Source organism: Anomalospiza imberbis, chromosome 7 (assembly GCF_031753505.1).
Source record: "Anomalospiza imberbis isolate Cuckoo-Finch-1a 21T00152 chromosome 7, ASM3175350v1, whole genome shotgun sequence".
Classification (NCBI taxonomy): Eukaryota; Metazoa; Chordata; class Aves; order Passeriformes; family Viduidae; genus Anomalospiza; species Anomalospiza imberbis.
The window spans coordinates 6,480,546-6,506,998 of NC_089687.1; the positions used below are offsets into that span (position 1 = coordinate 6,480,546).

The 26,453-nt window shown below is 36.8% G+C and overlaps 1 protein-coding gene and 1 long non-coding RNA gene across 2 annotated transcripts in view; both read left to right on the forward strand.

Moving 5' to 3' along the window:
* DARS1 (aspartyl-tRNA synthetase 1) overlaps positions 1-26,453 on the forward strand; it is a 37,093-nt gene that overhangs the window by 6,941 nt on the left and 3,699 nt on the right. The window contains exons 4-11 of the mRNA XM_068195174.1: positions 4,202-4,304; positions 12,087-12,189; positions 13,456-13,536; positions 14,008-14,067; positions 21,813-21,924; positions 23,712-23,846; positions 24,720-24,867; positions 25,787-25,933. Of these exons, the coding sequence (XP_068051275.1) occupies positions 4,202-4,304; positions 12,087-12,189; positions 13,456-13,536; positions 14,008-14,067; positions 21,813-21,924; positions 23,712-23,846; positions 24,720-24,867; positions 25,787-25,933 (889 nt within the window). The remainder of the gene's footprint in view (positions 1-4,201; positions 4,305-12,086; positions 12,190-13,455; positions 13,537-14,007; positions 14,068-21,812; positions 21,925-23,711; positions 23,847-24,719; positions 24,868-25,786; positions 25,934-26,453) is intronic.
* On the forward strand, positions 14,080-17,544 carry LOC137476833 (uncharacterized). Its single transcript, XR_011000649.1, has 2 exons — positions 14,080-15,697; positions 16,575-17,544. It is a non-coding gene; the product is annotated as an uncharacterized lncRNA (long non-coding RNA).

A 26,453-nucleotide genomic window follows, 5' to 3' on the forward strand; every position in this document is an offset into this window, starting at 1 on the left:
GCAGCTCTGTAGATATAAATAACTTGTCTTTCCAAGAATTGAAAAAAAAAAAGCATAAAGAAATTATCTTCACCAACGAAACTTAACAGTAGTCTTAAAATTTGGAATGATGCATATTAGGGGTGAGAATCCAGTACAGAATATCATCAAAGATACCAGATTCATTTCTCTTTTTGAGAATTCATTTTCTTAAAACATGTCTGTCTTCATGAGTGTCTGCTGCAGTCAGTTAAAATAACAAACTGCATTAAAATATATACATATGGTGCACATTTTAATTTGTATTAGAATCTTTAAACTTAAGGAGTCCTCTGTAATTTCCTCAGTAATTTTTTAATGTAAAACTCTCAGTTAATTAAAGAAATTGTCAGCTTCAAAAGCTGTGAAAGCCTTGGTCATTACATCATGAAGTTGTTCAGATGAAAGACACTCCATCTGATTTAAATGTTGCCATTGTTGCCATTGATACTATCACTATATAAATTAGAGTATCCTTATGGCTTTTTTTTTTTCTTTTTTGCAATTATAGGAAGAGTTGAGGCTATTAACAGAATTCAGGATATTGGAAGCAGGTATCTATGCAGAAAGCATATGAAAAGCAATGTAAAGTTCTGTGGTTGTTGATTGCTCTCTGTAATACATGGATATGTGGGATCTTATATACATTGATGTCAAACGCAGTAACATCTCTGTAACAGGACAATATGAACTTGAAAGAAGCTGTTGTTATCCTTCACTTCTATTTTTGATGTTTTGAATGCTTATTTTCAAAACTCTTTTAACACAGCCTGAAGAAAGAAAGCAAAAGGAATTGATCATGGGCATGAATTATCTGAATTTATTGATAGTGTCTCTTGATTCCTCTTGGTCTGACAACACAGAACAATTCTGACATTCAGGGAGTGCTGCTAGGGAATGCCATATGCTTGTTTACTTAAGCTCTGGGGAAAGAATCTTACAAGAAAAGCAAATGTTTAAGAGTAAAAAGTAATATTAGCCTTTCCCACACACAGCATGGCACTATTCCTACCACTGAGGAAAGGAAAGCCTTGCAGGAAACAGGAAAATCATTCACAAAAACAAGCTTTAGTTTTTCTCAGAAACTTGAATTTGACTCCTAAATAGCCAATGTAGCCTTTATTTAACCCTGTCTGGTTCTGACCAATAAACCAAACAAAATTAATGGGAACAACTGCAGATTCCAGCTGTCTCCTATAGCAAGTCACTTATAAAGTCTGATGGAAATTAACTGAAGGATGTGTAAAGAATGGGATGTTGGGAATTTCTGTGGGTTGTGCTAAAGTTGAAGTGCACAGGGCCCTGTGGTTTATATCATAGATTGGATAAATGTTATTTCTGGCCTTATTTTAAAGCCAGCCTAATCTACTGATCATGTTTATCATTGAAAAGCCCTTGGGAAATTGGTCTGGGTTTGGCCAGGCAGCTGGGGCTTGTGCAGATTGTTAGACCTGAAATAGATTTTGAGTTATGAATCCAAAAGTCTATGAAACATCTAAAAATAATAATTCCACCAAGATCAATTTAAATATTGGGCCAAATTTTATAATAAACCATGTAGAGTCTTCTCTTTGCTGGCAAATTTATGTAACCATCATTTAATTTATATAACCAACATTTTTTTACTCTTCGTATACGTTACTTCCGTATATCCTTTTCTTTCATAAGGTCTTGTGTGAATTTGTACTTTCATCCAACACAGACAGTGGATTACTGGTTGTTTGATGTGCTTCTTTTTGATGGAATTCTCTTATTTGTTCAGTGCCTGAACATTCTATGCATTTTACTGTATCAGATGTTTTTAACCAAATTTCTTTTGAAACTTTCTGTCTTTTAAGCATTCTTGTGGGACACGGTATTTTTTTTTTAATAGGAACTTAGAGCAGTTTACTGTTGAAAGTGAGTAAATTTGGTGCTATACTTCTCGCCTAAACACCACATAAGTATTTTGAAACACATAGAGAGGATCCCATTGTCCAAATTTTTTCTTACTCAAATGCTTCCTTTTTTGCATCCCTTGGTCTGGAAAGGCTTCTAAGCATGAGCTAGATTTAATTATGGCTGGTCTTTTTGATACTTTATTTTGAATGCCTTCAGCTCTCAGGAAAAGTTCTCTTCCATTTTTTAATCTTTGTGGCTGGGATATTTTAACCAGTCCTGTGAGTGAGGTCCGTTTGATCACTTATCTTCTGTGTGATTAGAAATGGTTGCGTTCTACGAAACATCCTTTTCCTTCATGGAAACAGCTACTGTTACTCATGGCAAAGACATTTGAGTCCTTTTATAATGCAGATATTCATCAGACTTCCAGTGTTTGGGATTAAGTACAACTGCCAGACTTTTGGATGAGGATCTGAGCAAGCTGGTCTTGTGGTGAAGATGTCCCTGCTTGTTTCAGGGGATTGGACTGGATGGCCCTTAAAGGTCTCTTCCAACCCAAACTATTCTGTGATAGCAGGTCGTTTCATTATTTCCCTGTCTTATAGTTGAGTTACATCCTAGCTGTCTTCAGCTGTGCATTTTTTGTTTGCACACCTCGTACATCAATGCTGAAATTTGATCGTATTTTGCTAAATTGTTACTAAAATCATGGAGACAAATACTATCTCCTAGGAAATACTATATCCAGCCACACTGTAAGAAACACCGAGATGTCAAAGATGTGAGATATTACTCCCTTATCTAAAGAAACTCATCATATTGTACTTTTCTTTGATGACTTGCTGGATCTGAAACACGCCCTGAATTTTTCTAATTTAAATCTGTTATTTAATGTTTGCCTGCAAGAAATATGTGCATCTGAACCATATTGGATATTGCAGCCTCTGGGATACAGAAATAGTTGTACTCTGTTTTCTGAAAATACGTAATTAATCTTGTTGCATTTTTGTTGTAGGACAAGATTAGTTCTTTTCAATAAATATAATTAATATTCAATAATATTTTGTACTAGTTTTGTATGTTTGCTTTTATTTCCATGAGATCATGTGTCAAGGGTTCTGCATTTATTTTCTGATACTCTTGAATTATCTGTAGCTATGTGTCAGGAATGGTAATCTGCATAATTACAAATGAAAACTGCAACTGGTGTTTCAGAGTCAGCTTTCATGTTAGGTATGTGTTGGTTTGTTGATTTAGAGTTTCAGTCAGCAGCAATGGGGAAGTAGCTGTCTATAACAAAACTTCTGGCTTCTTCTATTCTCAGCATTTCAATGGAAATGTTATGACATTCTGAGTCAGAACTTGGGGTTAAAGTGATTGGCGCCTCTACCAGATACTGGTACACCAGTGAAATGTTTGTTAATTTTTCTCTAGGAAGAATCATTTAAAATCACCATATTTCCTTAAAACTAAGATAAGGAATAAATGATTATTAGAGATGTGAGAAGAAGTATAAAATTTTTTTTGTAACTGTCAGCTAAACAGATTAGAAAGATCTTCGTTGACTTGGAAATACCCATTTTAAAAGTCAACAAAATGCGCTATGTTCTTTGTACATTATTATTAATTCGTATTAACTTCTTTTTCCCTAAGCTGTTCATGAATAAATTGCTCTTACAGGAATTTTTAATTGGGTCTTTTAGGTTCTTGTCATTCACTAGAATCAATACTCCTTTTGTTCCCCTTCATTCTGAATGTGTGGTGTATTATAGAATGAACATTGTTGGTTTAGTCCTTGTGGTGCAAAATCAAGCCCAATTCTCTCAGAGCAGCTTTGTAAACTCTACAGCTTTGATTTGAGAAGATGAGAAAAAACTTTTTAAAAAATAGTTTAGACTTGAAGTACTCGGTGAGCAAAGAAACAAGGAAAAGTATGTTGTATTTCTTGAAGTTGAAGGAAAAGTTACTTTAAAAGTTATGATTTGTTGTTTTTCTTTTGTCTAAATATTCTTTATCTAGGAAGGCTTACTGTTATTTTAGAAAATTACCATTCAGATGTTTACAGATGTAAGGCACAATTATTTAATTTATCCCAATGTTTGTGTGTGTGTGTGTGTGTGTACATGTACAGCTGAGGAGTTTGAAAATGCTTTTTGGAGGGAGGGCAGCAATGAATGAGAGAGAGAGATGCACAGTCTTAAAAGCTCAGTTTATATTTAAGTAGTAAAGAATTTTTTCTCATTCACAAAGACCTCGAGTAACTTGTCCTTAATACACCTGTGTTGTTTCTCTTTGTATTCAGGGAAGCAGTGTTTCTTGGTCCTGCGTCAGCAGCAGTTTAATATCCAGGCTCTTGTGGCTGTGGGACAGCATGCAAGCAAGCAGATGGTAAAGTTTGCTGCCAAGTAAGTAAGCAATTATATCCTGTTGTCAGAGTAAACAATGGTGGGAACCAGGACTCCCAGGGTTGGGACCATTTTCACACATTAACATCAATGCTTCGTTTGTTTTAAAATGTAGTTATTTAAATTGTCAGCTCTCTATTGCGTTGAATACATTATACTGACAAAAGATAAAATAGAGAACCGGCTTGAAATTCATTCTGAACTGCTGAAGCAGCATTCTCTTGCCATAGACAACCTACATTTTCTTCCAGGCTGGCTAACAAAAAGTCTGGCAAGCTGAGCTTAGTGGGACACTTAATTTGGTGTGTGGTGGTGCTGTGTGTCTGCACATGTTCAGCGTTTTTCTTCTGCCAGACATGCAGTGTAGTAATACATTTTATACTTAGAACTGATGTGAAGAAGTCCCATATTACAAGTAGTTTACTGAGTTGAAGAAATTAAAAGTAGCTTCTGTGCACTGGGTTAGCCTTAACTACACCTTATTTTCGGCACTAAAATTTTAATTTAAAAAAATTTTGGCGGGGTAATAGTTAGACTTGCCAATTGAAAAAATGTTTGTTGCAGCAATTTGAATTCAGTTATTTGGTTTGTTTTGTTCCTAAAGATAAAAAATTACCTTTCCCTTCTGTTTGCCTCAAGATTTTGCTTTCAGGTTGTCCTGTAATAAATATGCTTGTGTGACAAATGTGCTTTATAGTAGAGCTTTAATCATGTCTGTCTACTTGTTCACAAATAGAAATGTGGATCAATTCCGTGCACTTTATTCGGTGCAGAATATGTTTAGCATGTGGCGCTTGAGTTGCTTCTGTGGAGTTCTTGGCACTACTCTCATGCCTGGGAAGGGAGCCCCCACTAATTAGCTGCAAAAGTGCTACAGCCTTCAACCTTCAATATGTCAGGGAGGGGAAAGATTCATTATAGTAGAGACTTCCAGAAGCCAAGTTAAGAAGGTTGGTATAATGCTTCTGCTGATGGGGTTCAAGGCAAGAGGAAAACAGAACCAGCAGTGTTTGTTTGGTGGTGCTCAGTGCTGGCAATGCCAGTGTGAAACATGCTGTTCACAGGTGTTTATGAGCCAAAGTGAAGTGTTCTGTTTCTTCATGAAATGATTTGTTCCCTCCAGTGCTTGGAATCTCTGAAAAGAATTAAGTGTATAATGTACTTGTTCCCTAATTCATCTCCCTCAAAACTCTCAACAGTCTGCCTGTACTCCCTCGAGAAACTTCTGCTACAGAACAGTGGAACAACTCTTAAGAGTTGTGATGCACGCTCTTCTATTCTCCAGTTCTCTCCAGTATCTCTCTTTTTCAGTTTTCTTGGGGTTTCTTCCCTTCACGGCTGAATTTCTTACACTTCATGATTGGTAGATCTTTGTGATTAGGAGCTCATGAGAGGGAAGCTGTCTTTACTTAATTTTTCCATATGCTGACTGCTACTTATAAACCTTCTGTGATGGTTTTTTGTGATTCACTGACCTTTTCTTACTCAATTAGTTTTCTGCCAGATTAGTGATTTAAATTAGGTGATGGAGGTCCAGAGCTAACAAGGAATGGTAAACGGTGGAAGAGGAAGAGGGTATCTGGAAACAGTAGAGGGTAAAGCTCCTTTCTCTTCTGGCAGCAGTGAGCTGTTCAGTCAGGCAGAACCTCATCCTTAGTTTCTTCCCAACTCCCTGTCATCTTCCCTCTTGATGAGACAGACTTGAGTTCCTCAGAGTAACCAGACTGATGATGTTTGTACTGTGTTTTGACTTTTCCTTCTGCTCCTTTTTTGGGATAGCGTTTGCTAGCCAAATCCTGGTACTTCAGCCTCACTTAATTTGTAGCATCCATGTTTCCCTTATTATTTGTGCTTCTGAATGATTATATGCTCATCGTCATGTTCTCTGAGTGGTGTACTCTGTTACAGCCTTCTGGATTTTCTTCTGGGGGTTTGCTTTAGGTTTTTTTAACACCATTAGTGCTGTCGTTTTTTCAGGATTCCTTCTCACCAGCAAACCTATTTTATTAATATCCTGCCATGCTCTCACTTTTTCCAGTGTTTCATCTCCTACAATTCTGTCTGCTGCTGGCACTGCAGCTGCCTCAGAGGCTGCTGCTGTTCCCTGCCTGGTGAGTGCACGTGGGGTCACTGTGTCAGCAGCACCTGAAGCAGATCCCCAGTACGTACGTGCCTGTCCTCAGTCACTTCCCTGCTGCCTTTCACCTGCTCTGAAGTGATCCCATTATTTCTAGCAGATGAGGCTGGGCTTAGATGTCTAAAAATAACTATCCTGCTTCCCTGCCTTTCTCAGTGTCTTTTTTTATCATCTCATTTCCTACATGTTAAATGAGGAAATACACATTTATTGAAGAAAACATATAACTGAAATATCTTAAATTTCAATTAAATTTCTAAGTGTTTTCACTGTATATTTATAGTATATAAACTATATTTTCCATGTGCTAATTTCATACTGTGTCCACAACTTTGTTGAAAATAGTTTGTAAAATTCTGGGTCTTGAATTTTTAATTTTAGTTGATTAAATAATGAGCATTTTTTGTACAAATTTTCATAAATTATAAACAAACCGGTTCCTCTTTTAGATATTGGCACATGGAAACCAAGAACTTTCATAATGTTCTGTGGTCAGCAACATTCATACAGTAATTACCACAATCATCATTAGAATGTGAGTTTTTAGTGAAAGATACTTCATAGTGGTTCAACTCAGATTTACAAAGAAAGTTCTGTGAGTTTAACCATGGAAAGGTTAAAGTTGAACTTCCAAAACAAACATAACACAGAGGCAGTTGAGATCCTGGATTGGCAGCTGTGGAATTGTTCTTCAGTGTTTTATCAAAAAAAAAACAGTTCAGCCTGGTCTTGCAGGGGATGCTGCATGAGAGAAACAGTTAATTGTCCCTTTCAGACAGCAGAGGTACCCGTTAGTAATTTATTTTAGTAATTCACCAACGTGCTTTTTTCCATCACGCTGGGGTGTGGCTGGTTTTGGTTTTCTTTCTCCTTTTCTATCTCAGCATGGAGCCTTTCCCGCCACCCCTCTGCCAGAGCCACGTGAGCTGATAGAGCAGTTGAGAGAGGTGCTTAACAGATTCTAATTCAGCCACTCAAAAAATGTGCCCATGCACAGGAAGTAACTTGATGGCTCTTTGTAGTAGACTGGAGATTAAAAAGGCAGGAAGGAGATTAAAATGGGGGGGGAAATGGTTAACTTGTATGAAAATAATTCACAGTGTAGATATGTAAGTTCTTTAGCTAGAGAAATTGGTAGTACCAGGAAGAGTGAGGGATATTGCAGAATGTTTTCTTTATCCATTTCTGTTTAATTTTTATATGAGAAGATTGGAAGAAAATGTCAAATTGCAGCTAAGTTTATTGGTGACAGAAAAATTGGACTGGTAAATAGGGACTCAGGAGTGTGTAGTAACCAGGGTTCATTTAGAATAATCACTTCAATGCTCTTCAGTGTGAGTTTGTACCTTTGTGATTGTTTGGTCAGATTTTGTGGGTGTTCAGGATTAATAAATAGAAGAGTGCAGAGAGAAATGTGAGATTGTGATAGATAACTGACTTGACAGGAGTCTATGCAGTTCTCCGACTTCTAGAAAATAGCATTAATGTAATATGTGCCTGGTTTTAGGCAATTCTGGGATATTTTGTCCACTTTTGTTGTCTTTGTATCTGAGTACATGTCAGATTGGAAAAGGTTGATGGTGAAGTTGAAAGAAGAAATGATACATGGTCAGGCAAATCTGCCTTCTATGAGACTAAAGAAAACTGTTCTATCCTGGAGAAATTAGTGGGTGATTTAAATGCCAGTCTGGTGGTGCTGTGCAAGGTTTTCTGCCAGCGGGGGGTTCGTTACGTTGCAGATACAAGGGTATGACAGGATGCAATGAACAGAGAATGAAATTAGGGGAATTTAGAAAGGAAATAAAGTGTAGGGTTTTTTAGTGAAAATCACTAAAAATGCATTGTGAATTTTGTTACTTAAAATCTTTAAAAGCAGGTTAGCCTCTTTTTTTCCCCAGAAGATATCCAGGTTCAACCAAGTGTTAGAATGTTGGTATAGGAAACCAGTCATTACATTTTTTGAATGAAGAGAATAAGACCAGGTGTTTACCTGGCATTTTTGTTTACAATGTCAGATATTTTCCTTTCAGGGAGCTTCATGCATACTAGCTGTATTTGTGCAGACAGGATTGCAGTTGCTTTTGTTGAATATAAAATGTTTATACTCTTAACTAATTAAAAAATACGCTAATTTTTTGAAAGTAAATAGTTGCCTTCATTTTCACTGGCATTCAGATGAAGGATCATTATGTATTAAGACAACTATTTAATATTTTTTATTTAATAATGTATTAATATAATTTGTGCAGTCTGCTTACAGAAAGGTGATGAAGAAAAAACAACAAAATGCCAGAATAAATATAGATGTTATAGAAGAAGTAAGCATTTTCTATTTAAAATCTGTAAATAACCAAGTTTCTTCCTATTCTTTGGGCTTTTGACCAAGAAATTGTTGATTGTCATTCACTTTGGGAAGCCAACATAGGGTTCAGCTTGCAACACAAAGCTGTTGATGAAAGATGTTGTTATAAAGACTACAAGAATGCAATCCTGTGGTTAAAAGAGAAAGTCTTGGCTAATAGACATGCAGCTAATTAAGAGGGACATAAGGCATCTAGTGGACATTTTAGAAATTATAATCTTGATTTTTTTGAACATCACAAAATACAAAATAGTTTCCTATACAGAGAAATTTTTTATTGTTGGACATCATGAGTCTATATACTTAAATAGTTTATTTTTGGATTAAACAATGTAAAGATGTCATCTGTCTTTTCTTATGCATCATACTTTAGTTTCTAGTCCCTGGTAATATTAGTTACATATATAAATGTTGTTGTCCTTATTGGAAATGGTGGTGCTTCAGCATGTTTTTCTCCTGCTTGTTCACTTTTGTTGGTGTTTGGGGGTTTTTTGTTACCCGGGGAATTTTATAAAAATTACCTAGATGACTTATTCCTGCTGCTGTGGACAATGCTTTGCTGTAGTTACTGTCATTTTATTAGAACATCTTGTTCCTTGTTGTAACTTGAACTGAAAATGCCATTTCAGTAATATCCTTGGAATTACCTCTTGGGATCAAAGCAGTACTTCCAGGTTTCTGTAGTTTATGTTTGATGCAGTGTTGTGGACTTCAGACACTTGCAGCTTTATGTCTTGCTTAGCATGGTTCAAACAGAACTCAAAACGCAAGCTTTTATTTCCATACTGGATTAAATGTGGAGTTTAAATGAGGAAAAGCACATTTTTTAATTATCAAATGCAATTTAGAGGAGATGATGGATGTGTATAAATTCAAAGATGGTCACATGCAGTGGGACCCTTCCTAGTCCTTTTGTGTACCCAGGCAATTATTGAATTTGGTTGCAGGGACCTACACAGTTAGGAACTCAGTTGAAATGCATCTTAAAATTATGGCAAATGTAATGATTAAGAAATGCTACAGTTTGAAATATGTTCCAGATCAAGAAACATGTTTTAATTGCAACTGCAGTGTAGAAATGGAGAGAAAGCTCAATTTATCCGATGTGCAAAGTTTTAGTTATGCAAGTTGGCAAAGCAACATTGCAGTTACACTCATGCAAAAGTCAGTTTCTTCCTGTATTTTTAACCTGATACCATTTTGCATGTCTTGAATTCCTTGCATGTCGTGAAGTGTACTTCAAGTCTAAATGTCTTGAATTCCTTACACGCTCTGATCAGAGTTCTGTGCAGACTTCACTAACAGTTCTCATCCATGGGATCACCAACCTAATTACGAATCCTTACAGCACATTTATATTTAACTATTATTTTTTTTTCACAGCACAGAAAATTTCCTTCAATAAGTTTAAAACATTATTTGCTGTTATTACTGAGAAGGCTTTTATTCAGCAGATTAGAAACTGGTATTTTCAGTGAAGACAGTGCTATTCATGTCATTAGTCGTATTTTCTGGACATTTGCCAAAATGTTGACATGGAAAAGGAATCAGGAAAAATAGAAAACTTTTTAGGGAAAAAAAGTTCACATAAGAGTAAAACTTTAATTCTTTTAAACATTCACGCATTTAAAAAGCAAAGCACTTAATATTGACTTAGCATCATATTCTCATAGATGTTGATGCTCTCTTGCATCCAAAGCTCTGTATTGGTTCCACAGTCTGTGTGAGGAGTTTCAAACAGAATCATTTGCAATAGAAAGTACTTGGAAGCACTTGGTGTCATTTCAATTATCCTTTCTCATATTTGTTGCCTCTGCTAAACTAATGGAGATGGAGGCTCACCCATAAGTAAATGGATTCCTATTTGAAGCCTGCTCTCAGCCTCTGCTTTGTACCAATTTAGTCATGATTTGAGCAGCTGTAGCTCTTCTAAAGTGTAAATGTACCAGAAGAACACGCTGTTCTCGAGTTTAATGCAGTACATGGAATTACCTGATGGTTAAGCACATCAAGCATATGAAGCACCCTTTTCTTTATTAATTTCAGAGCAGCTAATAAGTTCTATCACCTGAAAGTATTACCATAAAAAAAAGTGTAATCAGCTAAAATACTCAATTTGGCTTTTTATTTTTTAGTTAATTGGAATATACTTACAGTGCCACTGTTAGGTTTTGAGAATTTGGTTCTTGAATTTTCCACTGTCACTTTAATATCATCAGATTTTTTGAGATTTTTATTCAAAGTAAAAAAATTGCCAGCCTTGCAAAGTTCAGGGTTGTTAATGGCTCTTTGCTTTGCTGCTTTTAGCAGTGGCCAGCTTGTCTGATGACATCCTCACTCACCTCTTATTGTTTGCAGTTAAATTGTGGGGCCTGATACTTTCCTGCTGTCTATGGGCTTAGGTGGTCAAGTGATGTACATAAGTGCTTTTCAGCTTTCTCAAGGACTCACAAATGAAAGATTAATTGGAACATTAGTTTTCCTAAAAAGGAAAGTAATATTTTTAGATATTTGGATTCTTGTAAGCTAACAGAGAGAGAGAGTGAAAATATATTTCCAGTGAGGGTGAGATTATCTGTAGAAAAGTGCTGGTTTAAACTCCAGTACCTTAAATGCGTAAATAAAAACTGCTCATACAAATTCTTTTCTCACCTCTGACTCTTGAGGCTTTTGTTATTGTTTGCTTATAGCACCCATACTTTATATCATATCTTGGGAAGACTTTCAGGATGGTGAGTGGTATCTAATGTCCTATTAGAGTGACTGTTAGTGGGGCGCAGTTAGGATGTCCCCTGTCACAGAGAAATGACTTTGGAGCATCTTGCATCTTTCAGTCACAAGTCATGTAGTTTAAACAAGCTGAACTAGTTTTCATTTTCCCCTTCAGTCCTAGGACTTCCCTTCAGTTTGTTGTTCTGCTGGTGAAGACACATCTTGTAGATAATTGCATCAGCTGACACATGGAAGAGTGTCTGTGGCTTAGAAAAAGAGCTCTGCCACTTGTCAGTTTATATATAAACAACACATAGAGAATGAGCGAGCACTGAGCTCAATCATAATTCTTTCCCTCTGAAGTCTTCCATCCCAGTTTGAATTCATTGTGGCTGGGGATATTTCAGCAGACTCCTTTATTAATCAGTAATGAGATATAAAAGTAACTTCAGATCCTTGACTCTGTTCCGTTGTTCAGCAGTCCATCCAGTGCATGAATGGTGCTCAGTGCTGAGGCTGCTGCAGTGTGCAGTGGAACATACTCAGCCTTCTGTCCTCTCTTTATTGCCAGCATCACCAAAGAGAGCATTGTGGACATCGAAGGCGTTGTGAGGAAAGCACATCAGAAGATTGGAGGTTGTACTCAGCAAGACGTTGAGCTTCACGTTCAAAGGGTAAATTTTTGAGCAAATGGAGCACTGGTTAATTGTTTGATAGATTATCTGTTGAGACTGTCTGTCTGCCTACATACATAAACTTTGTCAGTAAGGAATCCCATGTCAGAGAAATAAACTGCTTTAAACTACAAATTTGAGTGTTTTATATGTAAAAATTAAACTCTTCTGGTTTTAAGATACTTGGAGTTTATATTTCCCTGGTTTTTATCTGCAATTTGAATTACAGTATCAAGTAAAACAAAGTATCTCTCTAGAACAACTTGGCTAGAAAAGCTTGTAATTCAAGTTTTTGATTTTAACTGCAGTAGGTACTGGAATAAAAAGTCTGCTTCTTTTTAAGTGCAAGTCAGGAGTTACTTCTTTATCGGAGTTACAATCTTCCCCTCAGTACAATGGACTGGAATACATAATTCTCACAGAAATAAACTCTCAGTGGCTTAACAGTATGGAAACTTTTGAAATCTAAAGTTCCTGGAGCTTGTGCTGTAGGGCTGGAGGAAGTGTAACTTTATAATTTGTTTAAATAGAAAGCATATTTAAACCTTTATGTAATATCCTTTTCTTCTAAAGGTTTTTAACTAAACTGCATGCCTACAATACAGCTGAAACCCAGTCGCCTCAGGACTGGAGCACAATGGCTACTATAGAAGTGAGGTAAATCTTAGCACTAGGGAAAATCTGCAGATTTTGAAGAAACATGTTTTAATATGTGTGCAGATTATCCTATTCTTGATTTCTCTGAAAGAACATCAAATTCACTGCTCCTCTAGGAGCAATACTAGACCATAAGGCACAGCAAGGTGGTTTTCATTCTCTGATTGTATTTTAGTTATCTCATAAATGTTTGAATCTGAAATAGCTCTTTCAGCTGTATACAGATGATAAGTAAATGATACATTAACAAGGAGAAGAACGGGATGATCTTGCTGGAATCAGAAACTAAAACTCGGTGAAATCTGGTATATTTAGAGCTGGCATTCATGCCAAAAGATTTGTCCTTCAGGCTGCATGAACTTGCTCAATTTGGTGCTTCCCAGAAGAAATAAAGATACTTCAAATCTTTCAAAGGGAAAGCAAGAACTAAGCACTTCAGTATTGTCATGAGAATGCACAATGTATCTCAAGTACTGGAATAAAATCACAGTCTTAGAGCCAGTAGCCTATGCAAACACTGTTTCAAGTCTCTGCTAGAAATATCCTTTTGTAAATGACACCTCCTTTTGAGCAGAGCCTCATGCTATTTCTGTTCTTTCTCAATTTCAGATCTATGTGATCAGTTCAGCTGAACCCAGGCTGCCCTTACAGCTGGATGATGCTGTTCGACCAGAAGTGGAAGGAGAGGAGGTGAAAACTTTGCATCCTCAAATGCTTTTTTTTGTCTTTGTAACTGAACAAAAGCACAAAAGCCAAGCAGCTTCCTTAATGCGGTGATTCTGGGGGTTTGTTAGGTTTGCATTTTACTTCCTTTGTGCTATCCAGAACTGTGTTCAACATCTCTGTAGCTTTGATGTCTGCTCAACTGCAGTCAAAGGTCAAAACCAGAGGCTTTCCAATCTTGTGTGTGTATCTGCTGCATCCTCATAGTTGGGTTCTGCCTGTGACCTCTGGGAGAAGTCACACCTTGAACTTTTCTGTGCTGCCAGTTTGCTCTGTGTTCTTTCTAGAATGATCTAGATGTTCAGCTGAACGTAGAAATAACCCTTTGCTTTTGCCAGAGGGTGGTTTTCTCCATTGATTTTGGTTTCTTGAAGTTTTGGTTTTGTTTATTTTTTGGATGTTTGTGTATTCACTATGTGCTTTTGTGCAACTGTTTAGGATGGAAGAGCTACTGTAAACCAAGATACAAGACTGGACAACAGAATCATTGATCTAAGGGTAAGGAACATGCAGTGCTGCAGGCTTGCCTGCAAGTGTTTATTCTTCATGTTTCTAATCCACAAAGCAATAAAAGTCATGGATTGGATGGAATTGTATTATTGGCCAGAAGAAAAACAAACATTATGTTTTTCTGGTTTTGTGTGGTATTGTAAAAGCACAGGATTCTTGAATCCTAAATGTTTGCCTTTCCTGACATTAATTAAAGAACATATATTGGTAGTTCAAAGGCAAACATTGATGATTTGGCATGTGACTGTGTACATCTGGGCTTTTTAGCTGCATAAGTCAAAGGTGACTGAATAGGGACAATTTAGAGACAACACTTTTTTCTCAGATGTAGTTTTTGTTATCCAAAACCTGTAAAGAGCTTGGTTTTGAAGTATAAGGTGGAAGTTCTGAGTATTAGCAGGTAGTTGAGATGCTGTAATGCATGCCTTGCCACAGAAATTGTACCAGGCCATGACACCAGTCTCATTCTCTTTGTTGTTTCCACAGCATTCATGTATTTTCCTTTTTTTTTTGCCTGAAACACCTTTCTTTATCCAGGTCCTGTACACCCAACTTTCTGTGAATTCATAGGCCTCCTAAATATTTACCATTTCTAATCAGTAGCAAAATACTCTACTAAATTACTTGGATTTGTTTTTTTATGAAACAGCAGGTAACACTTAGGTCTGTAACTAAGCATTACTGACTTGAGGCATCTTGGCCTTTTCCTAGGCTTTTAGCCATTTTAGGCTCTCCACAATAAAATTTTAATCAACATTGCATGAAGACTCTGCTTAGCACATTTTTTTGATACCTAGTACTGTCTTCAGAGTTCTTGATAATGGCAGTTTCTCAGTAAATCAGTCTTTGCACCAGAAAAATGAAACAAAAAAGTCATTTACTGGAAAATTTGGAAAAGTTCTGTCACCGAGAGACTTAAAGATTTTCAACATCTGATCTCCTTATTTCAGCAACTAAAATTACTTGTGTCAATTGTTTTACTTGTACCAAAGTTAATTGCCTTTCATTTGACCTTATGTACAATACTAAATAACTTCAGTCTGTGGTTACTTTTCAGGGTACTCAGTTTCTCATCATATTGGTCTCTTAATCTGTCTTAAATTAAGCCTTTAATGAAAAGAATTCTATACTAATGATTGAAAGTGAAAATCATTTGAGAGATCATCAGCTGATGGTAGTACTAAGACTGTGTACTGAATTGAAGAGGAGAAATCTGGGATGCTTGAACTGCAGGCTTTACTTGAACATCTGGTGATTAATAAAAATAACCAACAGCACCCCAGAGAAACCTAAGATAATCCATTATATTGAAGAAACACCTGTATAATAAACTGAAAGGAGCCATGAGGCCCAAATAGAACAGAGAAATTATACAAAGGGAAATAACATTTTAAAATACTGGGTGAAAATGGCTTGGAGGTATACTTGGCTGTAATGCAGTTGAGGGCATCTGCAGAGCAAAGCCTAAGGTAAATAATAGTGGAAAAAGAAGGAAGACTCATGCCAGAATAAACACAAGAGATGAAATGGCTGGACTAAAGTTCTGCCCCTGTAGTTCAGCATGACCATCCCAATACTTCTGAAATATCTGTGTCAGTACAGCAGTAGGGCATTAGTTGTCAGTATTCTGCCTGGAGGGTGCAACTGCTGACCTAAGTGGATGTTGCTGTAACCTCTTCTGTGTCCCAACCACTGTTGGGACACCTTTTCTTCAGCAACATCTGGCTCCTTGTTTTGAGCTCTGAACCTTAACTCTGTGTTAAGAAGCTGTTTTACTCCTTAGCTCCAGCAGCTGCTGCAGTGTGGTGCTAAGCAGCTGTTTCATGCTGAACAGCAATTCAGGTTAGCTTTTCACAGAATTGGTGGCAGGATGGAATGCCAGATCTCAGTACTGCAGTGTCTGTGTCTCATCCTTTGCATACACCTGTGGCTGGGTGTGATCTGGCCACAGCTTGCCCATGATTAGGCTTGGGTATCTGTCTTGCCTTCCTCCTCTGCACAGGAAAGGTTTCTGTCTCAGACTGTGTAAGATTTCTCTATGTGTTTTCTGTTACCTTTCATTATGTGTTTCAGAACAAAAGCAGATTCTAAATATGTTATTTTAACCTATTTTTTTAAAGACAGTGCTGAATAAGCAGAAAAGATATTTAACGAAGAAAGGGGAAATTTCAGTGAGAACACATGCATTTATATATATATATATATGTGCATCCTAAGCACTGTATGTAGTGGAATCACAAGAGTAGGAATACAATGAAATCCAGAAAGTAGTGATTGATTGTCAGTGATTTGGTTCCATAGATTGGAGCTACTGGAGTACAAATGGGGCTTCAAATACCCTTTAGTGTTTCAAATGCACTGCATAAGTAGGCATGTCCTAAGGAGGGTTGCAAACATGATGTGTTATCTGAAATCATTGTTCTACAGCTGTTCCTTCTAGGAAAACCATATCATGGGCAACAGGGAAAAATTTTAACAGAATAGTTCTAATGGAGATGCTGTGATGGTCTGTTCATACAAGTGTGGGAGGAAGTCCAGCCACAGATAAATGTATCATCTAGTTCTAGTTTCCTCAGTGCCACAGTTTTTTAAGGAAGACAGAAATCACTGAACATCAAAAATAGGGATGCTCTTATTTTGAGAATGATTTACCAAGCTAAATGCGTAGATATTGGATAGGCTCAGACTAAAAAAGTCGTTCGTATGCAACTAAAATAATTTTTGTCCATTTAAACACAATACTTAAAGCAGTTAAATAATTAGCTAATTTTAAATAGTGATTAACAAAGGAGTTAACTGGATAGGGCCAAGTCGCGATGAAGGGGAGCTGGGAAACTCAAGTTATTACATGGATGAAAAAAACTGGATTTCTGAAAATAGCATCACTCCATCCAGCTATAATATATACCAAGAAAGGTTTGATTATGATGTAATACGAGTGAAATTAATAATAAGGAAATTACATTAATGGAGATGAAAGATGCAAAGTATGTTGCAAAGATTGCAAGACTTCCACTGTTGTGTACATGTGGAAATAGACTGAGTATTGCAGTGAATTATTAACAATCTTGCATTTTGTTTGCTGACAGAGATCTCTCAAAAGTGTCTGTAAGGTTGGGGGTGGGAAGTACTTAAATGCCAAGATGCCAAGCTACTGCTGTAGTTGTTATTGTGAGGTATGGGGAGAAAAACTGCGATTATTTAGGGCTAAGGGGTTTTGAAAATCATTTCCAAAGAATGATTACTGGAGAATGAACCTGTTCCTGGTGGGTTAACTCATAAAATACAGATCGAAAACAGAGCTGGTAAGAAGAAAGAAAAGTCCTGGTATGGACTAGATTTTCTTTCACATAACCACAGGTGACTGTGAGGAAACCACTCTTGACCTAAGTATCTATTTTTCACAATGGCTTAATGAAAGTCAAACCACTTGGTCATAGAGATGTTTGATCTACCATTCACTTACCACAGCAGTTAAAAAGGGCAAAGTAGAGAGAGCACTGACTATGTTTTTAAATCTTTACTTTTCTGCTGTTCTTAAGTTTCACTGAAATAGTCAGTGGTGTGTAGACTTCCCATGTCTGTAAAAAGACCGTCAGAAGCTCTATTTCATGAAGTTCTGTGATACATGAAAAGTAATGAAGAAAAGACCAGTGAAACACTTGTTCTTGTAGTTTGCTTCTTAAAAATACCAATTCAGGTTCCTCCAGTTTTCCATTGTTAAAAAAAAAAAAGAAAAAGAAGAAAAGACCAGTGAAAGAAACACTAATTCTTGGGTTTTACTTCTCAGTTTGTCTTTGGAAAAGTCTGAAGAAACAAACAATTCAGATTCATCCAGGTTTACAATGGACCTCACTGATGTCCTTGCTCTGGTTTATTTCTATGTTCAGCAGGACTTACATCTCAACAGTACCTGTCCAAATGTGCCTTTTTGCAGTCCTGTTGCTACATTTGTGTCTGCTATAGCCCAGCACATTGAGACCAAAGCAAAGCCTTTTTAGGGTCAGTATTACCCTGTTTATATTGCTCAGGGAAGAGCATTAACATTAAACTGTGTCTTTAGTAGTTTATGGATGTCAGACCGTGTTATGTGATAATCCAGCTCTACACTGATCTTAATGCACTTTTATTCCAAATGCTCGATTACTTCAAGCTTGATTTCATTGTATTGGATTCAATTTCCTCATTGCAAAAGCTGTGTTTTTCCTGACTGAATCCAAGCTATAATGAACAAGCAAATGTACAGTTTATTTTCTTGTGGGCAGTGATTTGGCAGTGTGTACATACACAGTCCCAGTCCTTTAGACAACAAACTCCATGTTCATATATTCTTGTACTATGAGTAATAAGAAATTTGAATAAAAGTTGACTTCAGTCACCTTGTGGTTAAAAAAAAAAAAGTTGTTTAAGATAAATTCTGTTTCCTAGCAAAACCTTCATTTGTCCTGTACATAGTGGAGGAATTGCAAAATCATCTTAAATAATGTATATTACCTAAAAGAATATAGATTACATTATTTAGCCAACTATGTATTTATGGTTGTTCCTGATGGAAGATAGGTAGCTACAGCAGGCAAACAGAAAAACAAAAATTAGGGGAGAGCAGAATAAATTCTGCAGCTGATGTGAGAGTAACAAGAAAGTTCACAACTTCTCATCTCTGTGCGTGGGTCTCACCTCTGAGATACGATCAAGCTGCTGTGAACTGACCTCAGTTCCACTGAAAAACACTTGGCAGCACACGTGGCTGTTGTTCTGACACTGCAACTTGTGCCAAATGAAAAGTGTTAATTGTTTTTATAAGCTTACAGTGCTCAGTTTTATCATTAAGGTCTTCCTTCATGGCATCTGAATAATAAACACACAGGTGAAATTAAAGTGAGGTTATAACTGAAACTCATACTTCAGCATTGTTCCCTAAACTTTTCTTCTGCTGTCTGTATCGAAGGTTACATACTATTGAAAATAATGAATTTTTCTGTAAAATTGACTTTGCAGACCAAGTTAAAACATTAACACTATTAACTGCAACAGCATTTAATTATCATAAATTTGTTTCTGTTTCTGATTAATTCTTGAAACAATATTGACTATCTTTGCCATAGTCTCAGATAAGATAGTTTGTCAGTATGTATGTGGAAGGGTTCCTATTGCAATAAACACTATACAAGAAGAATGCCATGGCAAAATCTTACTTTAGGGCAAAGGTAAAAATCAATTAATTTTGACAGCTGTCTCTGTCTTTAGTTTGCTAAGTACCTAGTTAGTTTCCTAGTTTGTGTACCTAAGTGTGGAAGCTCAAATTGTGAGTATGTTACTTACCATTGTAGAAACATTGCTATATATACCAGCATCTCAGTTACTGAATTACTTTCTTCAAATGAATTTGTTCTCTTTGTGTTCTGAACATCACACCAGTGCAAGGAATGTTATTAAATCGGAAAAGTTTTTTCTCCATTTTTAAAATACTTGGAAATTGTAGTGGCACATAAAACTTCTGAGGTCATTGATTTGACTCCAGTGCAAATTGTCAGATGCAGTTCTTTAGGAGCTTATCTCAGATGTCTTGTGAATCTGTTTAGTTCTTACAAGGAGGCTGCAGTGTCACAAATTCCCAGCAGTTATCCATGGTGGCAGTCTCTGAATAAATGGACCCTGAAACTCAGCCACCTTTGGTGGAAGAAGAGTGGTCCTGTCAGATCTAATTCGAGGTATGGAGAATTGCTGCTTGTTTTTGGTCTGCAGTTAAATAAAAGCTTCAGTGTCCAGTTCTGTGAATTTGGCTGCTTTCATGAATGCTGTTTCTAAGCCTAACTTACCATTATAGAGGGCTTAGGAAGACAGAATCCTTGTCCTGCATCCTCACAAAGGACAGGAGGAGTTACCTTACTGGACAGCTGTGTTGGGTATTGGCTGGCTCTGTTTCTGTGCACAGTTTTAGGTCAGACCATGTAATTGCTTTCAGACTGGGTTTAGCAACCAGTTTTCTTTTTTTCCTGGGGCTGTTTGACTTACTACTGCATTCTCACCTGCTCTGGCATGAAAATGCTGTTGGTTCACACCAAGGTTAGAAGAGGCATTGTTTCTATCCTGCTTTATGTTAATGTTACACATCTTCTCTTTTAGCAATTTTAGATGTGTCTAGTTCATCAAAAACTTTATTGGGAAACTCAAGTGTGACTTAAAGTTGTCAACTCTTTCACCTTTCAAGTAGGACATGGTTAAGAAGAAAAAAATCCCTTTGAATCATCCTGGTACTTGGATGAAACACTGCCAAATTATGCCCCATAACTCAGGCAGAGTCTTACCATATATCTTGTTCTGGGAGACCAGTGTGAAAAAGATGAAAAACTTTTAGGGTACTTTTGTAACTGTTGCTCAAAACCTCATTTCCTTCATTTTGAACGTTTGAGTAGCGGCTGTGGTCTATCAGACGTGTGGTTTGTCAGACAGTGAGAACTGCTATTATTTACTAGTCTCAACCACTTACCCGCCTGAAATATTTCATTGGTCAGTTAAAATAGCAAATAACTCCAAACAGCTACAGATGTGCAGTATTATTGCAGTTTTCTCTTTGGGTCTGTTGGTAAAGGGATGTCTTTATCTTGCAGAGATGATGGATGTAGCTTTATTTCAGCATTTCTACTGACTGTCTGTCTAAATTTGGCTTATATAATTTGTTTTGGTTGGGGTTTTTTTGTTTTGTGGTTTGGTAGAGGAGTCATGTGAAAAAGCCCACAAGGCCTTTCTTACCCTGACTGAAGAGCTGGGTGCTGTTCAGAAAGAGAAGTAAACAGTGTTGTGACGCAGGTTGTCGTAAAGAACCGTTCTCTTGCTCGTTTGCAGGAACTCGTTGGTCTTTTTGTACCCTGTTAGGTTGCTCACTGTCACATTTGAGATGCTGAAAGCACAAAATCAGATATGGCTTCAGTGCTGAGGCCTTGCAGTCTTTGCAACAGTCACTAAGGTGGTTGTTTTAGTCTTCATGCCAAAAGTGTTCCAGGAATGTTTAGTGTAGGTATTTGCTAACCCAGATAAGCAGCTCAATTGTGTCACGTGCATAAACAAAAAGAAAATTATCAATTCAGTTAATTCATCAATTCAGTTCTGTTTTCAGCTAAATTTACGTTTAAAGTAAGGTGAAAAAAAGAGCTGCAGTTCATATCAACAGGTGTTATGTGGGCTGCTTAAATGTTAGAAATGTAGACCTTGGGTTTTGGATGTTTTTGTGGCAGTGTTGTACATGGTTAACATGTGGTTGTTTTTACATAAAAACATTGTATTTGGTAGCCTTTAACAAACATACATTTCTGCCTTATGTGAGTTATTAATGGCTTTGTTTTTGTCATGCACTGTGTTCTGCAGCGATTCTAGTTCAGTGTGCGGAAAAATTTTTTAATAGATTTAGTACTTTTATTCAGTTTCTTACAGTAAAACCTTTATTTACAGAAGCACATCTAATAAATCACGGTTCTTTTTTTAAATGTAGAATTGACCATAGTGCCTCATTTATAACTGAATATGCTATAAATTGAAATTAATAATTTCTCTGGTTTCCTTTCCTGTTTCCTTCAGTATAACACACAATTACGGATTTGCACTTTTCACTGTTTAGGCAGCTACAATAATCAGGTATTCCTGAGGGAAGGAATTCATCCTTCCAGCTGTCCAGAAGAAGTAATAGAGTCAGGGAAAACTAACATAGGATTCATTATTTTATCTTCTTCTTGTAGACCTCCACTAGTCAGGCAATCTTCTGCCTTCAGTCTGGTATTTGTCAGCTTTTCCGAGAAACTCTTATTCGCAAGGGATTTGTGGAAATTCAGACTCCCAAAATCATTTCAGGTATTGTATATGTTATCCAGCAGCTACAGGTGTGCTTCTTTTGTAGTTGCTCAATGTACCTATCTGACAAAAATTTAGTAATTGTAAAATTTTTATTTAAACACATAAATTTTCTTTCCAGCTTAGACGTAACATAGCAAACTTCTAGCAGGTGTCAGAGTTGGTCTTTACTTTTCTCCTGACTTAGGCTCTTAAAACAATGACAAGAAAAATTATATATATACACCTGATTTATGTAATTTGCAATGCATATGAATGTTTAATTCTGATCATACGCATTATTCTTCAGATCAGTGTTCTCAGTGTTGAGCACTCCCTGTTCCATTCTCAGTATTAAAAAAAAAACAGTCTAATTTAGATTAAAAGCATATTCCATCATAAAGATGTTGCAACAAACATGTGGTATAAAATATTATGCCATTAGACAGCACAATTTGTCACTTCTTTAGCAATAAGAATGTGGAATATGGCAGAATAGAAGGTGGTAGACCTTTTTCTTTTTGGAAATGTGGAATAACAGCTTCAGCTCAAAATTCTGAAATGTAGATTTTGCTTCTAGTTCTTTTGATTTGCTGTATTGTTTTCAGAAGTCCAGTGGCTTGATTTACTGATGGAGGTGTTTCTTCCATCTTGTTCGTGCTCTTTGAGGTTTTGTTGATGCCACTGAGATACATGGCATGGAAAATCAGGACAGAACATTTGTGTTACTGTGTTATTGTTTGTACATTCATAAGTGCATGTCTTGCTTACAGAATTCTATGCTTCTGTATTTATATTTTGGAGGATATCTCTTGATAGAGATAAAAAGTGAACACTTTAACAAAATGCATGTAAGCAGCTGTTCTTTCAACATGAAAAGTATCATTGAACTAGAAGATTGGATGACTTTTTGCTATAGAGACAGTTATATATTATGAAGTACTAAAAGTCTCCCAAGTAGTTTGTTTATGTAGGACCTTTGAGGACGTGTGCAGTGTCCCATCAGAAGCAAGCAAGCATCCCATTGTTTGGATGAGACCATATTTTGTAAAATTAACTAAGTTAAGTCAATGCAATCCTTACTAAACTTCCAGTTTAAACATCATAACTGTTTGAAGGTTTGAGATTTTTAAAAGTTACCTGTGTGAGGCCACTCCACCTCTCATGTCACTCACTGGGAATTGGCAAGGTGAAGCGATGCAGTTTTGGTAGGTGCTTTGCTGTAAGGGAAATGCATGTGATCCTTGTTCCTGTAGCTGTTTGTGAAAATCGCTTCAAACTGAGAAGAAGCTTTGTAGCTTTGGCTCATGCCCTCTGGTAAATCTGGGATTGGCTGTGAGAGATATTTATGCCTTGAGGTAGAGAGGATGGTCCTGGCAAAACAGGATATGCACTTGGATCTCAGGCTCTGCAGTGAACCCCTGGCAGCCTGAGCCACTGGCAGAGATTGGCTTCCACAGAAATGTGGGGGTGCAGGTAGATGTGTCAGTACACATAGGTATTCTCTGCTGTTCTCACTCTGAGGTGAAGGTCAGCTGAAACGGGAACATTTTAAGCTACCCAACTAAATTTGCAGAAATTTAAGACAAGGTGTGACAGTCCTGAGCTGCAAAATTTACCTTGGCATGAATGGATTGATGCAAATATATTTTTTAACTCTAGTATGCTTGGAAGAAAAATCTCTTTCTGATCTTTAAATGTAAGACCAATAATCTATCATTCTACCTCTGATTGATTTTTTACATTTTTATTTTAGTAACTGCTTAATTTTATTTCAATGATTCCTTATTAAAGCGCTTGCTTTCTAGCTGCCAGTGAAGGAGGAGCCAATGTGTTTACTGTATCCTACTTCAAAACCAGTGCCTACCTGGCTCAGTCCCCACAGCTGTACAAACAGATGTGTATATGTGCTGACTTTGAAAAGGTTTTCTGCGTCGGGCCAGGTAAGAAAAGCTTTGCTTTATGCAACGTGTGAAGTGTGCCCTGGTTTTAGCAGCTGTGGTACAAGTAAGATAACACACACACACACACACACACTAAAGCTTTGAATAGTTTCACTTGGCGTAGTTTCACTTGCCAAACCAAATTTCAGTTGAGGGGACTGATGACAGTAAAGTTGACACAGAAGTTGCTGTACATGTACTGAACAACATTACTGAGAACAAGCTTACTTTTAACTGTCAGTAAATTCTAAAAAAGGAGTAATTTCCAGTCGCATACTCTCTTTCATAAATGCTGATATGACATGGCCTCTTTAGGTGGCAATACAGTAGTTTTCTTTGAAGACCTCAAATGGTTTAAAGATACCTAACCTCTAAATGCTGAAAACAAGTCAATAACAGTATAAAACAAAAAACAATTAAATTCCAGGTAATTCAGAAGGTCTTAAATTTCTTGTTACTCATTGACAGATGAGTCATGGTTTATGGGAAGATCTGTTTATATTAGATTCATGTACCTATCCCAGAAGACACACACGTGTACAAGTCCATTTCCTCTGAAAAAGCCAGTTTTCAAATCTGAAAGTTCTTGTGTGCTTGAAAGCTTGTCTGTTTTTTCCACTTGTGTTTGTCGGTCTAAGCAGAGATCCTGCCTGTCTGTGGGTTGTGTCTGGCTTGTATCCTTTGAGTACCACTGCAGTACAGACAGCTGCAGTAATGCTGTCACTGTTACAAATGATGCTCTGAGGCTGCTAGTTATATTTGTGTCTTTCAGTGAGAATTTTCATGTCTATCTAATCCAAATGATGATTGTTATTTTTCCAACTGGAATGATAATGTCACGTCAGTTAGAATTTCTGTTGTTTAATTTTACAGTATTTAGAGCTGAGGACTCCAATACACACAGACACCTGACTGAGTTTGTTGGTCTGGATATTGAAATGGCTTTTAATTATCACTATCATGAAGTAGTAGATGAGATTGCAGATACCTTGGTGCAAATATTCAAGGGGCTTCAGGAAAGGTAATAAAAGCATTTCCTTCTTTTAATGAGCAACTTTGTTTGTTTGACTTCTCTTGCACTGTGGAGTGAAGTAGACCAGCCTTTTATCCTCAGTTTGTCAGATAATCACTGGTAATCTGATTTACAACACAACTTTGAAACATATTCTTGCTTTGCTCTTAACTACTTCTTTGTGCCTGACTTCTAAGGTTCACTCAAGCCATAGGCCAGTAAGCTACTTGAGCATCTCCTGGAGTATGCTGGCTTGCACTAAGAAACTGGCTGTCTGATGTTGAAAGGACTTCCTAAGATAACTGATCCATCCGTAATTTAAAATGTCCTTCTTTTTTTGCCACTACTGGTAGATTGTTCTATTTCAAAAATGATTTTAATATTTACTGTATAAGAAAGTTTTCTTGAATAAAAGTCATTGCATCAGCCTGCATTTGTTCCATGATAACAGCAAGGATTATTTTCTGTTATTCACAGTCTAACTCTTTAAAAAGCCAGGCTAAAAGTTTAGGAAGTGGTTTCCATTTGTCTACAAATTAGACTGTTTTGCCAGGAGATATGCAAATCTTTGTTTGTCCAGAAGGAAATTTATTGTTTATATTTGAATATTACTCAAATCAAAAAAGAACCCAGGTAAATACTGTACATCTAAGGGGTGATTACAGTGTCTTTACTGTGAAAATTTGGGCTAGTCGGTTATTTCTTACAAAAGGGATGAAACAGAAGTAGTAGTAAAATGTTAACATCAGTGAAGTAGATGCATACACTTTGTTAAAACAATTCATTATAGAATTTCTCCAGAAGTGGTTTTAATACAGTTTTTATGTTGCAAGAGGGACCTCTTGTGGCAAAACCACAAAAATCCTTACTAGGTGCAAGGTCTTGACTATTTTGTACTTGGCTTCTGTTCTTGTTTCTTTGTCCGTAGGTTCCAAACTGAAATTCAGACAGTGAGCAAACAGTTTCCATGTGAGCCATTTAAGTTCTTGGAGCCAACTCTGAGGCTGGAATACCGTGAAGGTGTGGCCATGCTTCGAGAGGCTGGTGTGGAGATGGGTGATGAAGAGGATCTCAGGTACTTGGCAGGATGTAACTGTGTCACAATCTTGGGAAAGTGGCAGTTTTGTACTGAGCACCTGGCAGCCCTCAATAAGGAACCACAGCTTTTAGAGGAAGAAACAGCATTTCGGTCCAGATCTCTTGACAAGTAAATGAGTGGATGTGAAAAGAATCCTTACTTTTAACGTAAAGTACAGGTACAAACTCTGAAATCTGACAGAAGGTAACTGACAACATAAAGTGAGAGCAGCTTGAACCTCCTAAGGAAGAGAAGTGTTTGTTTGTCCAGCAATTGCAGACCTTCACATGAATTGTCACGTCTTTGAATAGGATTAAGCAAAAAGATTCTGCTGCCTTAAGGTCTTTCTTTTAAGTAACACCTTTCTATTTCTTCTTTCCACCTCTCAGGAAAATTATTAAACATTCTTGATGAATTCCCATTGATTTACTGAGAGATGGTTTAATTAGCAGTTTATGTATAAACTTTACTAAAGACATTTAATGAATTAAAACATTTCTGTTCTTCTCCATAATAT